The 16016-nt window shown below is 50.7% G+C and overlaps 1 protein-coding gene across 1 annotated transcript; it reads left to right on the top strand.

Moving 5' to 3' along the window:
* Positions 1-8299: 8299 nt before the first annotated feature.
* NRSN2 (neurensin 2) lies at positions 8300-15064 on the top strand. The gene is made up of 3 exons (XM_081560667.1): positions 8300-8342; positions 10902-11096; positions 12754-15064. The coding sequence occupies exons 2-3, from the start codon at positions 10911-10913 to the stop codon at positions 13177-13179; spliced, it is 612 nt and encodes a 203-aa protein (XP_081416793.1). The 5' UTR covers positions 8300-8342; positions 10902-10910; the 3' UTR covers positions 13180-15064.
* The last annotated feature ends 952 nt before the right edge of the window (positions 15065-16016 follow it).

The raw sequence follows: 16016 nt of genomic DNA, 5'->3' as shown, positions 1-16016 counted from the left end.
AGGAGTTCGTGTTAGGCACACGCAGAGGAGAGAGGTGAATCTTGGGAGCCATCTTAGAATTCTGTTTATCAGAACCGTAGAGTCTCAAGCCTATATCTCCATCCCAACACTGTTAGAGTCAGTATGTGTACCTGCCTTTTTGTCATCTCCCCTGGGATATCTAATTGGCATCTGAAACTTGGCATGTGTAAAAATGACGTCTAGTTTCCGCAATCCAGCCAAGCCTGCTGCTCCACCCACATCTTCACAACTTCTTATATTACTAATAGGCCAGCAACCTATAGTCCATGGGGTTGCACAGAGTCAGACACGACTGAGCGACTAAGCACAACAACCTCTGGGTCATCCTTGACTCTTCTTTTCTTCACAGCTTCATTATCCTTATAGACTATTGGTTTTATCTTCGCAATGTGTCCTATATCCTATTACCTCTCACCTTTTCCATGGCCACTCTCCTGGTCCTAGCCCCCCACCATTTCTTGCCTGGTATTCTGTACCAGCCGTTTCACTGAACTTGCTTTGCCCTAATCAGTCTTGTTATTCACAGAGCCATCAGAGAAATCTGTTTCAACTATAGATCGGACCATATACCGTCTCTGCTCAAAACTCTCCAGTGGATCCCATCTCATTCAGACTAAAAGCCAAAGAAAATCCTCATCACGGCCTGTGAAACCTTGTGGGATCTGGCCTGTGACCTACCCTGGGACTTATCTCCTGCCACTTATCCCTTCTCTCACCACACTCCACACTGGCTTCCTTGCTGTTCCTCAAACCTGCCAAGCACACACCCACCAGAGGCCCTTTGCACATGCTGTTCACACTGCTTGAAGCACTCTTCTCCCAGATATCCACATGGCTTACTCTCTCACTTCCTTTGGTCTCAGATCCAATGTCACTAACTCAAAGTGGTCTTCCCTGACAGTTCATATAAACTATTACCCTCCCCCTGATGCTAGCTCCTTACTTTGCTTCATTTTTCATAATAGCATTTATCACTATCTGGCATTTATCACATACAGTTTTTATTTTGTATGTATCTCTCCAACTAGTGTGTAAACTTCATAAGGAAGGAATGGCCTCTGCATTGGGCTCCATGCCTTGGATCACTGAATCACTCATTTGCTTACCCAAGCAACAAACATTTTTTAACATCCTGCTTTGCCACACTCTGCTAGCAGCTGGGTGTAAAAAGGTGAAAAAAACAGACATGACCCATCCTCACTGAACCCTCAGGTCAGAGGAGCAGAAAGACCAATAAACACAAGGATGGAAATGCATTGATGGAGATGGACAGTGGGGTTTGGGGGGACACAGAGGAGGGTCTTAATCCAGTCATGGAGCAGGGTGTGGGTAGGTCACCTCCTTGAGGAGATGATGTGTAAGCTGTGACTGAGACCTCTGTGGGTTGTTGTGGTTTTAGGACATGGCTACAAGTTCCTTGACATCCCTCCCATGAATTTCCTTCCCCTTGAATCTGGACTGGTCTTTGTGATCCGTTTGTTACTGCTAGGATGCAGGAATAAGGCTGTAGGTTTCCAAGGCTAGGTCACACTGAACTACTGTAAGAAGTCCAACAACCCTGAGATTGTCTCGTGATGAAGAAGCCCCCAAACACATGGAGGGATCATGTGCAGTTGTGCCAGGTGATACAGACACTGTCAAGGCTCCAGACACGTGAATGAAGAGGACTTCAGATGATTCCAGCCCCTAGTCATTCAAGTCTTCCCAGGTGAGGTTCATAGAGCAGAGGAAAACCACCTCCTCTTGTTGTTGTTTAGTTGCTAAGTTGTGCCCAACTCTTTTGTGACCCCATGGATTTTAGCTCACCAGGCTCCTCTGCCCACCGTATTTCCCAGCCAAGAATACTAGAGTGGGTTGCCATTTCCTTCTCCAGGGGAATCTTCTCGACCCAGGGATCAAACCCGTGTCTCCTGCTTGGCAGGTGGATTCTTTACCCACTGTGTCACCTGGGAAGCCCCCACTCTTTCTTGCGCTGTCTGAATTCCTGAACCACAGAGCCCATGAGCAAAATGAAACAGCAGCTATTAATATTTGCACTATTTAATTTGGGGGACAGTTTATTATGCACCAATTAAAGTCAGAAGAGTAGGATGAGGCAGATGCAGGGGAAGGAAAAAGCTTTCCAGACACCAGGAAGTTCAAGTGGGAAGACTTGGCAAGAGAGGCTGATGTGGGACTTCCCTGGTGGTTCAGTGGTGAAGAATCCACTTGCCAATGCAGGGGGATATGGGTTCGACCTCTGATCCAGGAAGATCTCACATGCTGAGGGGCAACTAAGCCCATGCACCACAGCTATTGAGCCTGTGCCCAGCAACTACTGAAGCCCAAGCACCCTAGAGCCCGTGTTCTGCAACAAGAGAAGTCACCACAATGAGAAGCCTGCACACCGCAACTAGAGGGCAATCTTCCCTCGAGGCAACTAGAGAAAGCTCTGGCACAACAACGAAGATCCAACACAGCTAAAAGTAAATAATTTTTTTTTAAAAGAGAGAGGCTAACATGGAAGGAAGTTGGTTGTGGCTGGAGGGAATGGTGGGTAGGAAGGAGATAGACTGGCAAGAGCATCAAGGACCCTGAAGGCATTTAGACTTTATCCTGGGTCTCCAGATTGCATCCCAAGGATCTTCTGAACACACAAATCTGACCACTGTCAAAAACTTTGTGGTGGCTCCCTATCACCTATAGGCTAAAGTCTAAATTTCTTGGCCTGGCCTTCAAGGCTGTTTGTGGTTGACGTTTTTACTGATTTATAGCCTTCTTTTTCAGCTACCAGCTCTATCCAGTGACAATGCCCTCCCATGCCACTTGTCTTTACTTTTCTTGAGAAACTGGAGGGACTTTGGGCTAATCACATTGCCATTTGAGGCCTTAGTTTCCCCATCTGTACAGTTAGGTGGTCGGACTAGAAATCTTTAGGAGAGTATCCAGCCTGGCATTCCAGGAACCGATGAAATCTGCATGTCTAACTTCTTCCAGGTTGCCTAGCAACGGATGCCAACCATCTCCCCCATCCTCAGAGGTTTCTTAGCAACCCAGTTTCTCACCCTCGGTTGTTTTGGGGGTTTCCTGTTAACTAAATGAATCTCAAGTTCCGCTTTTTCTCCTCAAAAAAAGTCTGAGACCAAGGAATCTCTTTGGAGACCTGGATACAAACCCAGAATGAAAAGAAGCCTTTTTGAGTCAGTGGAAGATTTGCTATGAAAAGTTACACAGCCCCCGCATAATTTGACATTTCACCTGCTGAGTGTCTCCTTCTCTCGAATCTGGCCTCTGTGACCAACAGACTAGAGTCGAAGTGTCACTGGGCCACTTTCTAGACTCTAGTCTTGAGGAACTTACAACTTTTACCTCTTCTTTCCTGGAATTCTCATTTTTGGGATCCAGTCACCAGGCTGTGAGGAAGCTCGAGAAATTGTGGAGAGTCCCGTATGGAGAAGAACTGAGGCCCCTGGCCCTCAGCCCCGCTGAGCTCCCACTTGACAGCCTTTACCAACTACTTGCCAGCCGTGTCAGCAGCCATGGTGGAACTGGCTCTTCCCAGCCCCCAGTCAAGCCACCACAGCCACCAGGGCTGATGCTAAGTGGAACAGGCTCAAACCTTCCCACGAGGGCTGCTAATTGCAGAATAGTGAGCAAAATAACGATCGTTGTTGTTTTAAGTTACAAAGTTTTGAGTTGGTTTGTTATATTAACATTAATATTAATATTATATTAATTATATATAATATATAATTATATTAATTATATACAATAATATATTAAATGATTTACAATATAATAATTATAATATAGTATAATACATATAATTATAATATATAATATAATTATATAATAAATTATATATAATATAATATATATTGCATACAATTATATATAATATATTATCAGTCAGTTCAGTTCAGTTGCTGAGTCGTGTCCAACTCTTTGCGACTCCATGAACCGCAGCACGCCAGGCCTCCCTGTCCATCACCAACTCCCGGAGTTTACCCAAACCCATGTCTATCGAGTCGGTGATGCCATCCAGCCATCCCATCCTCTGTCGTCCCTTTCTCCTCCTGCCCCCAATCCTTCCCAGCATTAGGGTCTTTTCAAATCAGTCAACTTTTCACATGAGGTGGCCAAAGTATTGGAGTTTCAGCTTCAACATCAGTCCTTCCAATGAACACCCAGGACCGATCTCCTTTAGGATGGACCAGTTGGATCTCCTTGCAGTCCAAGGGACTCTCAAGAGTCTTCTCCAACACCACAGTTCAAAAGCATCAATGCTTCGGCGCTCAGCTTTCTTCACAGTCCAACTCTCACATCCATACATGACTACTGGAAAAACCATAGCCTTACCTAGACAGACCTTTGTTGGCAAACTAACGTCTCTGCTTTTAAATATGCTATCTAGGTTGGTCATTATCATAGCTCATATCTCATAAGGTTATTGAGAAGTAAAATTTCCTGGCACATAGTAAATGCTTAATACGTGGTATCCATCACCATCATTATCACTGAGTGGCCAAATCTTCACCACCTTTTTAAAAAAATGGTAAAATATATACAACATGAAATGTGTCCTTAGCAACATTTGGTATATTCTAATGCTGTACAATCATCACCACTATCTAGTTCTGGAATATCTTCAACACTCCAAAAGGAAACCCACCAAGCAGTCACTTCCCATTCCTCCCTTACCCCAGCCCCTAGGAACCACTAATCTGCTTTCTGTCTCTGTGGATTTTCTGAGCCTGGGTATTTCATATAGATGGGATCATAAAATACGTGGCCTTTGTGTTTGCTTTACCACCCTTTGAAAGGGTGTTTCAAAGGGAAGGTACTAAAACCTTCCTCTCTCTGCAGTCAGATGCTCTACCCTGGAGCTACACACCCTCAGTTTCTTAATTGATAACACCTCTTGTTTTCCTAAAGAACATTCAATTTATCATGTTTCTTGTCACTCAGCTTCCTTCTCTCCTCTTATTGTTTGCACCTGCAAACAATAAAAATAGTAGTAATGATCATAATATATTGAGTTCTTATTCTGTTCCAGGTGCTTTGTTAAATGTTATCTATACACATCTCATTTTCACTCTTATAACCCTTTTGAGAGGCAGTTGTTACTATTGTCTCGATTTTATCTCAGTTAGGGAAACTAAGGCTCAGAGCACTGAGATCACGTAAGCAGAGAGTGGTAGAACTGGGGATTCAAGACTGGCTCTGTCTGACTCCAGATTTCAACTCACAAACACCACGTATCTCTTTTCAGTGGCCTTCATTCTCTCCTTCCCCGTGTTTCAGAGGACACTGAATTCTGCCTATTCAATGCTGGATCAATGCCAAACCACCTACCTATACATGTGACCTCATCCCTTCCCATTGACTCCCCAATCCCATCCATCCCCTCTCTCATATCATCGGAGCTGAAGCTGATTCAAACCACTGTGGGCAGGAATCATCTGGCTGCTTCTTTGTTCACTTGTCTGATGCTTGAATGGGGATGACTCACAGGTCAAGCTCAGGCGGAATGGTGGTTACTGCGGGCTCTCCATATGATTCTGGCTTTCTCACAGCATGGTAGCCTCAGGGCAGCAGACTTCTTGCATGGTACCTCAGGTCTCCAAAACCTAGAGTTCCAGGGGAAGTGCCTGTCCATTCATGTCCTGGCCACAGAATTCAGAGCATCACTTCCACCATCTTCTATTGGTTGAAGCAGTCGTCGACTCACTCGAGATACAAAGAGAGGGTACCTACATCCCACCTCATTGTAGGAGAAGCACTAAGGAATTTGCAGCCATGTTTTAAAACTGCTGCAGTTTATTTCCATTTTTTTTTTTTTTTAGTTTATTTATTTAGTTAGTTATTTTTGGTTGCGCTGGGTCTTCATTGCTGAGCCAGAGCTTTCTCTAGTTGTGGTGAGTGGAGGCTACTCTTGGTTGCGGTGCACAAACTTCTCATTGCAGCAGCTTCTTTCGTGGCAGAGAACAGGCTCTAGGCACCCGGGCTTCAGTAGTTGCATGTGGGTTCAGTAGTTGCAGCTCACAGGCTCTGGAGCACGGGCTCATAGTTCTGGTGCACAGGCTTAGTTGCTCCATGGCACATGGCATCTTTCAGGACCAGAGAGCGAACCCGTGTCCCCTGCACTGGCAGGTGGAGTCCTATCCACTGTACCACCGGGGCAGTCCTGTTTCCAATCTTTTGCTATTCCGGCACTTCATTTTACCCCCTAACATCTCTGAATCCATTCATTTCTGTGCAAGGAGACATCATGTCTAATATGGAGCATCCTTTGTTCCCATGCTTCAGCTTTCTATCCTGTTCTTCCAAGGGACAGGCAGCCAGACAGATCTTTTCAGAGTGGAGATCAGAGCACATCCCTCCCCTCTTTACAACCTTTCCATGGCTCCCTACTACTCTTGGGTTGAAGCCAAATTCCTTACCTTGGCTTGTGAGGCCTTGAAGGACTCAGGTCTGCCTGCCTCTCCAGCTTCATCTCCTGTCACAGGGGAGGCCTTCAGTCTTGACTTCCTGGAATTCCTCTTCCTCTCTCTCTCTCACACACACACACACGTGCAATTAAAAGTGTGTAAGTAGTGCATACAAAGCACTTAGAGAAGCCCTTTGCACACCCGGAGCATCATATATTTGCTACTATTAGTCTGTGTTCAATATGTGTTTACTGAGCTCCCAGTTCAATGCCAAGTGCCAATGTGAGGCTCAGGGATACAATAGTGAGTGAAGAGGAAGTGTCTTCACTTTGCAGAGTTCATGCATCCCTGTGTCCCCCACTTCCAACCCAAGGAAAGACAGACTGGACTCTCAGGGCATGAAAGCACATGTGTGCAACGGTGCCTGAAGAAGCTTGGAGAGGCTTAGTGACTTTGCCAAGACCATACAGTAAATGTGGGACAAAGCCAAGGCTATGGGTGGACACATGACAAGGAATGAGGCTGCCTGGCAAGGGCTGGCTCTCCAGGGAGATGGGCCGGAAGACACACACTGCCCAGGACGGAGCTAGGGGTATGCTAGGAGAGAGAGCAAGGGAGGATCCTTCCAGAAGAGAAAGGACTTGTCTCCCCCACCACCTCCTCTCCCACACCAGCTCCCTTCTCAAGCTAAGTGGCGCCCATCCTCAGCAAGGGGTAAGGACTCACAGAGGGAGAGAATGGACAGAAGACGGGGGACTCAGTGAGAGGGTGAGGACTTTAGTCAGACAAGGGGCTTCTGAGGCAAGCAGGAGGGGACTTCTTGGTAGGGACCCAGGGGGAGAGAGGTGGGGCTCAACCGTGGGTGGGGTCTCGGAGAGAGAGCAGGGAGTCTGTGAAGAGGATGGGGGTGTGGCCAGGAGATGAGCAAGTGAGGGGTCCCTGAGGGAGATGGAGGCCCAGGGGGAACCGAGGATGCAGTGAGGAAATGTTGGTGTTCAGTTGCTCGGTGGTGTCCGACTCTTTGCGACCCATGGACTGCAGCATGCCTGGCCTCCTTGTCCTTCACCATCTCCCGGAGTTTGCTCAAACTCATGTCCACTGAGCTGATGATGCCATCCAACCACCTCATCTTCTCTTGTCCCCTTCTCCTCCTGCCTTCGGAGAAGGCAATGGCACCCCACTCCAGTACTCTTGCCTGGAAAATCCCATGGACGGAGGAGCCTGGTAGGCTACAGTCCATGGGGTCGCTAAGAGTCGGACACGACTGAGCGACTTCACTTTCACTTTTTACTTTCATGCATTGGAGAAGGAAATGGCAACCCACTCCAGTGTTCTTGCCTGGAGAATCCCAGGGACGGGGGAGCCTGTGGGCTGCCGTCTATGGGGTCGCACAGAGTCGGACACGACTGAAGCGACTTAGCAGCCTCCTGCCTTCAATCTTTCCAGCATCAGGGTCTTTTCTAATGAGTCAGCTCTTCGCATCAGGTGGCCAAAGTATTGGAGCTCCAGCTTCAGAATTAGCCCTTCCAGTGAATATTCAGGGTTGATTTCCTTTTCTCCAAGTGAGGAAATGAAGGTTCAGCAGAGTCAAGGGTCTTCAGTCAGAGGGCTGAGAGATTGATGGAGCAGTTAGGGGAGGAGTTTAAGGGACTGCATGAGGGAGTCGGGTCCAGGCCGGTGGTGGGGTCCCCGCGAGGGGTCTGGGGTCTCAGAGAGAGAAGGGACTTCTTGGAAGGTGAGAGGGACTCACACTCCTGCATGTGTCGGAAATCTGCAGAGCCAGCCTTCGGGGCGGGCTGGCGCCCCCGCCACCCCCGTGTCACCCCCGCCCCCCAACTGCGGCGCAGGCGCCAACACAACCCGCTTCTGCTCCGCTTGTGCTCGCGCTCGGCAGAGACCGCGGACCAAGAGGTGAGCTCAGCCCCGCTCCACGCACGGCCCGACCCCCTCCCCGCCTCCTCCCAAGACCCGGAGAGCCCCCCATCCCTGCCGCACCCCCAGTTTGGCCGTGTCCCTCCTCGGGCAGAACGGCGGTGCCCCAGCCCTGGTGTGCCTCGGGCTTTGGGAGGTGGGGTCCCAGGAAAGGAGCAGGGGTCAGAGGTCTCACTAGCCGCCCCCCCCCGCACCAGCCCCCACGCTCCGAGACCCTTCAGGGTCGATAGGCTGGGCAGAGGCCTCCAGGACAAGACCCCACCCACCTCTCTGCGGAAAACTCATCCCCACCCCTCTCTGCCTCAGTTTCCCTCTAGGGAAAAGGATAAGCTTAATCTCGACCAGGGAAACGGTGGTCAGGTCTGAAACAGTGTGCGCTAGGGGGCGGCGGGAGTTGGCCTGCTTTCCTGGGCCTCGGACCCCTCCTCCCCGGCACTTTCTGGCCAGAGCGACACTGGATGCTGGAGTGAGAGGGTCTGGGGGTCTGGGAAGGAGAACTGAGACTCCCATAAAGGCGAGAGACTCCATCCATCTTCTGGCCCTTGCGCCTGTCATCGCTCACCTCCTGGCTGCAGCCTCCATCCCCCGAGCCCAGGAGCCCCCTCCTCTTCCCGGAGCTCCTCCCTCTTCCTGCCTAAGGACAGCTCCCCGGCGGTTCCTATGGCAACCTAGGTCCGGAGTCCTCAGCATCCTTTCCCTCCCTTCCCCAGACCGCCTGTCCGCCTCCCGGCAACCCTAAAAGGAGAGGGAGGGGCCAGGTCGACGAGCGCGGGGGCGGCGTCAAGGTCACCTTCCTGCTCCGACGCCAGTGGGATCGGGTGATCGTGTGTGTTTGGAGGAAAGGGACAGTGAGATGCAAGGGAGGAGCTAACCCAGGCGTACGAACCCCGCGCCCCTCCCTGCCCCCTCCCCTAGGATCATCCCTCAGCGGTTGTTGTCTTCTCACCCACCCCGGCCTCCTCCCCCCGGCCGGCCCCGCTCTGGCCACCCACTTTGTAGAGTCCCGCCTCTGCCCTCCCCTCGCCCTCGCCCCCGGGCGGGGGCCGGCTCTCTCCCCAGACTTCGGTCGGTCTTCTTTCTGTCTTTCGCTTTGGGCCTTGAGCTTTTCTCATTGTCTGTCAATTGCGGGAGAGAGGGCGGGGCGATGTCTTTTACCCTTTTTCCGTTTCCCGCGTGCGTTTTGGGTGAGAGTTGTGAAGAGCTGCGATTTACGGACGAGTTTTAAAGCTGCACCTCTGTGCCGGTGTGGATCCATAGAATTACCTCCAATACGCGCTGTGTGTGTGTCTGTGTGTATGTGTTTGTGTGGTGTGTCTCTTTGTGCTGTGTGTCTCTATATGGTCTACGTGTGGCTGTCTGTATGTCTCTGTGGTGTTTGTGTGCTTGTGTTGGTGTGTGTGTGTGCATCTATCTATGTATGTCTCTGGTGTGTATGTATGTGTATGTGTGTTTCTGTGGTATCTGTTTGTGTGCTGGTGAGTCTCTCTACACAAGGATTTGAGGGCCACAATCTAGAAATGAGAGGGGGCTAGAAATTTGTCTTATCCTTCAGTGTAAGCACATTACTTCATTTTGTTTGAAGCTGTTCAGAGGGACTTCGAGCCTTCATGGGGTGGAGGGGAGCCCAGTCCCTCCCAGCATCCCCCAACCCCTTTGCTTTTAGTCCTAAGGATTCGTGGATACACAAGTACCCTCTATTCCCTAGGCCTCAGTGTCTCCACTTGTGAGAAGCAAGGTCCTTAGACAGGTGTCTACAGACATCTGATCTTGAACCTCAGCCCTGTAGCCTGAGGGCCTCTGATTGTCACCTTCTGTGGAGTCAAGATGTCTTGGGACTTAGAGATTTTTGCCTTCTGAAGGGCAGGTCTGTGGAGGGATCTTTGAGGACCTTGCAGTTTGGGGAGCTCCAGCCTGTGGGACAAGTGGCAGCCATGACAGTTAACCCCCAGAGTACCTTGAAAGGCACGGAAATTAAGGGGAAGACATTTGGAGAGGAAATGGAGATGAGGAGCTCTCACTCTAGACATGGAACTCAAGACGTTCAGGACAAAACAACAAAGACATCACAGTGATAGTCACAGAAGCTATCATTTCTTGGCACTGGACACAATAACTGTATGAAGCAGGTATATGATCAGCTCTGTTTTACAGATGAGGAAACTGAGACTCAAAGAGGCGAAAACACTTGTTGGACCTCACACAGCCAGGACGTGGTGGATCCTGGATTCCAAACCAGCCATTCAGGCTCCAGAACCCACAGTCTCAGCCTGGGCTACCTCCAGAGTTAACATGCACATTTATTGCCACCAACAAACTGCCGGGCTATGGGCTAAACATGCAAGGCCCTGGCTCATTCTCACTATACTCAGGGAAAGACAGGCCAGAATTCCAGAAGGGCAGGCTCTGCTAAGAGTGTGAGGTGCCTAAAATGTGTGGAGAGGTAAAAGGAGCACAGAAATTCAGGGGACCTTGGAGAGACTCCATGGGCAGCCCTCACTGACCCCTCCTTCTGTCCACTGCACCTGGCCCACCCCACAGGGACCCAGGATGCCGAGCTATGACCATCCCTGCGGCTGCAGCCGAGGCCGCAACGTGGAAGATGGCAAATGGTACGGGGTCCGCTCCTATCTACACCTCTTCTACGAGGACTGTGCAGGTACCACGCTCAGCGATGACCCTGAGGGGCCTCCTGTACTGTGCCCTCACCAGTCTTGGCCCACACTGTGCTGGAAGGTAAGGTGGGAAGAGGAGCAACGCGTGATTTCCTGTGGTTTCAGGGAGGAGGTGGGACCAGTGGATGGAAAGGAAAGGGACTGTGTAGAGTCTTGCATGTTCAGGCAACAGGAAATCCAACTCAAATGAGTTTCAACAATGAAGGGAAAATATTACTTATTTTATAGAAGAGACCAGAGGTTGGGTGTCTTTAGGCAAAGTTCGATCCAGCAGTTCAAACCATCACACTGAAGACTCAAGGTTTCCTTCAGGCTCCCTGTGGTACCCTTGCAGCCCCTTAGCATCAGGCGGCCCCCACACGTTCTCCAAATGGCTGCTTCCATGATGACCCTCAGTCTCATTCCACACCATCCGAAGGAAATCAGAATTTCCTCCTGTATTTCCTTCAGGAAAGAAACAATGCTTTTCACTTACAGAAGTACTGGCAAGTTTTGCATCAGCTCTGATTGGGTCACTTGCTGAGCCCTGAGCTAATGACTATGGCTAGAGCGATGGTATGTGCTGACTGGTAGGAAGAAGGGTTCACCTCATTCAGATCTTCCTGTGGCTTCCCAGTGATTTGTTGAGGGGCTGTTGCCAGAGAAGTGGAAGACATGGCAGAAACAAACAGTCGATGTCCTTTGCAGCCATGGAGAGGGGTCAGTTAGGGAGTACCGTGTGGGTAAAGGTACGGAGGTGGCAGTGAGCCAGGTATTTACAATGCTGTTTGATAAATACTATAGTAAGTTTGAGACAGAGGGTCCCTCCTCTCCGCTTTCAAAAGGCTTCACTCTAGTGGGAAGGTGAGGTGAAAACCTGCACAGTGAATGCACAACCTCAGGCCCGGTGTGCATAGGATGCCAGGACAGAAAATGCCCTCAGTGCCTGGGGTGATCAGGGAAGACTTCCAGGAGAAAGTATATATTTTAAGTTTTTGAGCACCTCCTTATTGCCAAGCAGTGTGCTAAGTTTTGGGGGACACAGAATCTAAGACAATGTGGCCCCTGTCTTTGAGGAACTCCTAGTTATGGTTCCTTTAGTCGTTCTGCAAACATTCCCTCAGCTACTGCTCTGTACAAGCACTGTGCTAGGCACAGAAGACCCCTCGGGAGCCCAGATAGACAGCCTCTGATGTTGTGGCTTTCTCAGCTCTCAGTTCAGTAGAGCAGGCAGACACCATTTGCATAGTAACCAAAGTACATGCCCAAGTGTGCACCAAGGTGAATGCACTGAAGAACAAATGGGCACAGAGTTCGCATGAGTACAGAGCAGGGCACTTGACCCTGCCCAAGGGTATACTAGAAGGCTACCCTGAAGAGGTGAGATCTGAGATGCCTGTGATCTGAGGGATGCGTAGAAGTTAGCCCAGCAGAGGGATAGAGGTAGAGAGTAGATGGGACAGAGGGATAAGATGGGACCCAAAGGATGATGGAGGAGGAATCAAGACTGGCAGAAGAAATCCACTGCTAGGTGGGGGCTTCAAGGGAAATTAGTCCAGAGTCCTCAAGATTCCAAATAGAACATGACAGTCTGTGCCACTTGTCAGATCCTAGTAGGTGTGTCTGTGACCCCATCTCTTAAAGGGTTACCTTAAGGTCCAGTTGGGATCTAAAGTGATCCTTTGGCCTGGGGCCCCAGCTGACTCTGACTACCTCCCAATCTGTCTGCCTCCCTCCAGATCAGCTTATCCTCTGGTGCCCTGCTTCTGCTGCTGGGTATGGCGGCCCTGATCACTGGCTACGCAGTGCCCCCCAAGTTGGAGGGCATTGGAGAGGGCGAGTTCCTGGTGTTGGATCAGCGGGCGGCCGACTACAACCAGGCCCTGCTCACCTGCCGCCTGGCAGGCACAGTGCTCTGCGGGGCAGCTGGGACCCTGCTGGCCATCTGCCTGATCTGGGCCATGACTGGTTGGCTGGGCCAGGACACCAAGATGGAACCCTTGGACACTGAAGCCGACAGCCACGTGGAGGTCTTCAGGGATGAGCTGGAGCAGCAGTTGTCTCCCATCTTCCATGATGCCAGTGGCCAGTCTTGGTTTTCGCCACCTACCAGCCACTTTGGGCAATCCTCTGTGCAGACCATCCAGCCCAAGCGGGACTTTTGAGCTGCCCATGCAGCCAGAGGAGGAGCCAGACCTGGGGTCTAGAGGCCTCCTCCTTCCCACCACAGCCCACCTTCCCACCATACCCCTAACTTCTCCTTTTCAGTGGGGCCCCTTCCATTGAAGCCCCTAGAAGGCCCAACCCCCAGTCAGAAAGTCTGGACCTCACATCTCTGTGTCCCTTCCCAGGGGTGGGGCCCTAACTCATCCAAGATGCCAGCCTTCCCTGAGTCCCCACAAAACTGCCCACCCATCCCTCCTCTACAAGGCCATTCAGAAGCAGAAAACATCTCCCTTAGCCTATCCACACTCTTTCCTCTATAGGACCTTGGGCAAGTCCCTTACCCTTTCAGACCATCGGTTCCTGCCTCTGTACTATGAACGATGTGGACCAGATTCTAGAGTTCCATTTTTCTTTTTCTCCCCAGGATATAAGTATTACCTGCCATAGGCAAAGATGGGGGAGGGGTAGTTGACTTCAGTTCAGTTCAGTCGCTCAGTCGTGTCCGACTCTTTGCGACCCCGTGAATCGCAGCACGCCAGGCCTCCCTGTCCATCACCAACTCCCGGAGTTTACCCAAACTCATGTCCATCGAGTCGGTGATGCCATCCAGCCATCTCATCCTCTGTCGTCCCCTTCTCCTCCTGCCCCCAATCCTTCCCAGCATCAGGGTCTTTTCCAATGAGTCAACTCTTCACATGAGGTGGCCAAAGTATTGGAGTTTCAGCTTCAACATCAGTCCTTCCAATGAACACCCAGGACCGATCTCCTTTAGGATGGACCAGATTCTAGAGTTCCATGACTTTCTTTTTCTCCCCAGGATATAAGTATTACCTGCCATAGGCAAAGATGGGGGAAGGGTAGTAGGGTCCTTCTTACCCACTGACCCCTCCCTCTGTCAGCGGCACCAGGATGCCTTGGGATGAGTCAAAGATGCTCACTAGGACCAGGATGATGTGAAATATTGACCCCCTACAGTATGCTTTCTATGCATTTTGCTATCAGAGCCCCTGAGTCCACCCCATCCTGAACTAGTCCCAGTTTACAGATAAGGTGGTTGAGAGAGGCTGGCAGTCTGCCTGCCTGAGTTTGCAGGAACTTGGACCCACGTCTCTAGACTCCTGGGACAGATCTTGTTGTACGGCTGGAGCAGGATGCCACACCTTCCTGGCCTTCAGGGGACCCCCCAGAGGTGGCACAGGTTTGGCCCAGAGAGACTTGCTGTTGTTGTTCAGTCACTCAGTTGTGTCCAACTCTGCGACTCCAGGGACTGCAGCATGCCAGGCTTCTCTGTCCTTCACCATCTCCCAGAGCTTGCTCAAACTCATGTCCATTGAGTCAGTGATGCCATCCAACCATCTCATCCTCTGTCATCCCCTTCTCCTCCTGCCTTCAATCTTTCCCAACATCAGGGTCTAGTCTCCCAGAGAGACTGGCTGATGCCTAATGGTCCCAGGTGGCTCAGAAGATACTTTGGAAATACATTTAAATGGTCTCTAAGAGCTAGAAGACAGGAGAACTGGAATGTCTTTGCCCCTCAGAGCCCACCCACCTAGAAACCATCAGCCACAGGTCCTGACCTCACACTGCAACAAATGTGCCTTCTGAAGGCACTGGTCCATCCTTCAGGCTCCCCAGCTAGATGCAGCATCTCTGTTCCCAACCACTAGGGGGAGCTCCAAGACAGCTGGAGAAAGAGGTCCAAGAATCATGCCTCTACCATCCCCCCTCAGCCTCACCCGAGTCGGGGTATGGGAGGGTAGGGGGATTGGGGGCAGGCAATCCTGGGAGGTCTCAGTCCTCCTCCAGCGGACAGGCTCTACTGCCTCTCCCCATCTTTCATCCTCCCGCCCCTCCACCTGCCTTTCAATAAACAGCTGACATGGATATTGACTTTGCTTCTCTTCTCCCTGACCACCAGGGCCTGGGAAGGGAGGAAGGAGACTTTTATGACACCTACTGTGTGCTGGGCACTTAGGTCCATTATTTCTCATTCGCTCCTCTCAACAATCTTTTGAGAAAGTGGATGATTATCATCATTTTACGGGTGAGATGGGAAATTTCTCAGCCAACTTGACAAATTTCTGTCCCCATCTCTGAGAAGAATGGGAGGAGGGGGTTCTGAGAACCGGAGCTGGAGCTAAAAGTGGGATTTTTTCCGGGAATATAAATACAGTTAGCCTCCTCTGGCACTCACTGGGGGCCAGACCCTGTTCTCAGGGCCTTACAGACAAGAGTTCATTGAACCTTCACAACAATCTATGAGGTGCGTGCTAAGTCACTGCAGTCGTGTCCAACTCTTTGTGACCTGGTGGACTGTAGCCCACCAGGCTTCTCTGTCATGGGATTCTCTAGGCAAGAAGACTGGAATGGGTTGCCATGCCCTCCTCCAGGGGATCTTCCCAACCCAGAGGTCGAAACTGTGTCTCTTCCATTTCCTGCATTGGCAGGTGGGCTCTTTACCACTAGCGCCTATGAGGTGGGTCCAAAGCTGCAGGCTTGGATTTCCACATGAATTCACCTACATAGCGAATCTCAACTCAACTATCCCAAACTGTTTTTCTTGCCACCCTTCCCCCTCCAGACCTGCTCTCCTATGCTGCCCACACCTGAGGACAGTGGCGGCTCCAGCCATAACCTTGGAGTCATCTTGACTCCTGTTGCCTCACAGCCTGAACCCAAGCCACCAACCAGTCCTGTCAGCTCACCCTTGGAGATGCATTCGGTACCTCCATGCTCCCCATCATCCTCAAGGCCAGTTCCCTGGATGGAGCCACTGGGAACTCTCATTTGGATTACTGCACCTGCCTCTCCCTGGTCTCCTAGCTTCCTGCTTCTG

The sequence above is a fragment of the Giraffa tippelskirchi genome, chromosome 13 (genome assembly GCF_054371585.1).
Source record: "Giraffa tippelskirchi isolate mGirTip1 chromosome 13, T2T-mGirTip1v1.2.pri, whole genome shotgun sequence".
NCBI classification, from domain to species: Eukaryota; Metazoa; Chordata; class Mammalia; order Artiodactyla; family Giraffidae; genus Giraffa; species Giraffa tippelskirchi.
The sequence above is the reverse complement of the archived record's forward strand: the minus strand, read 5'-3'. Positions and strand labels throughout refer to the sequence as shown.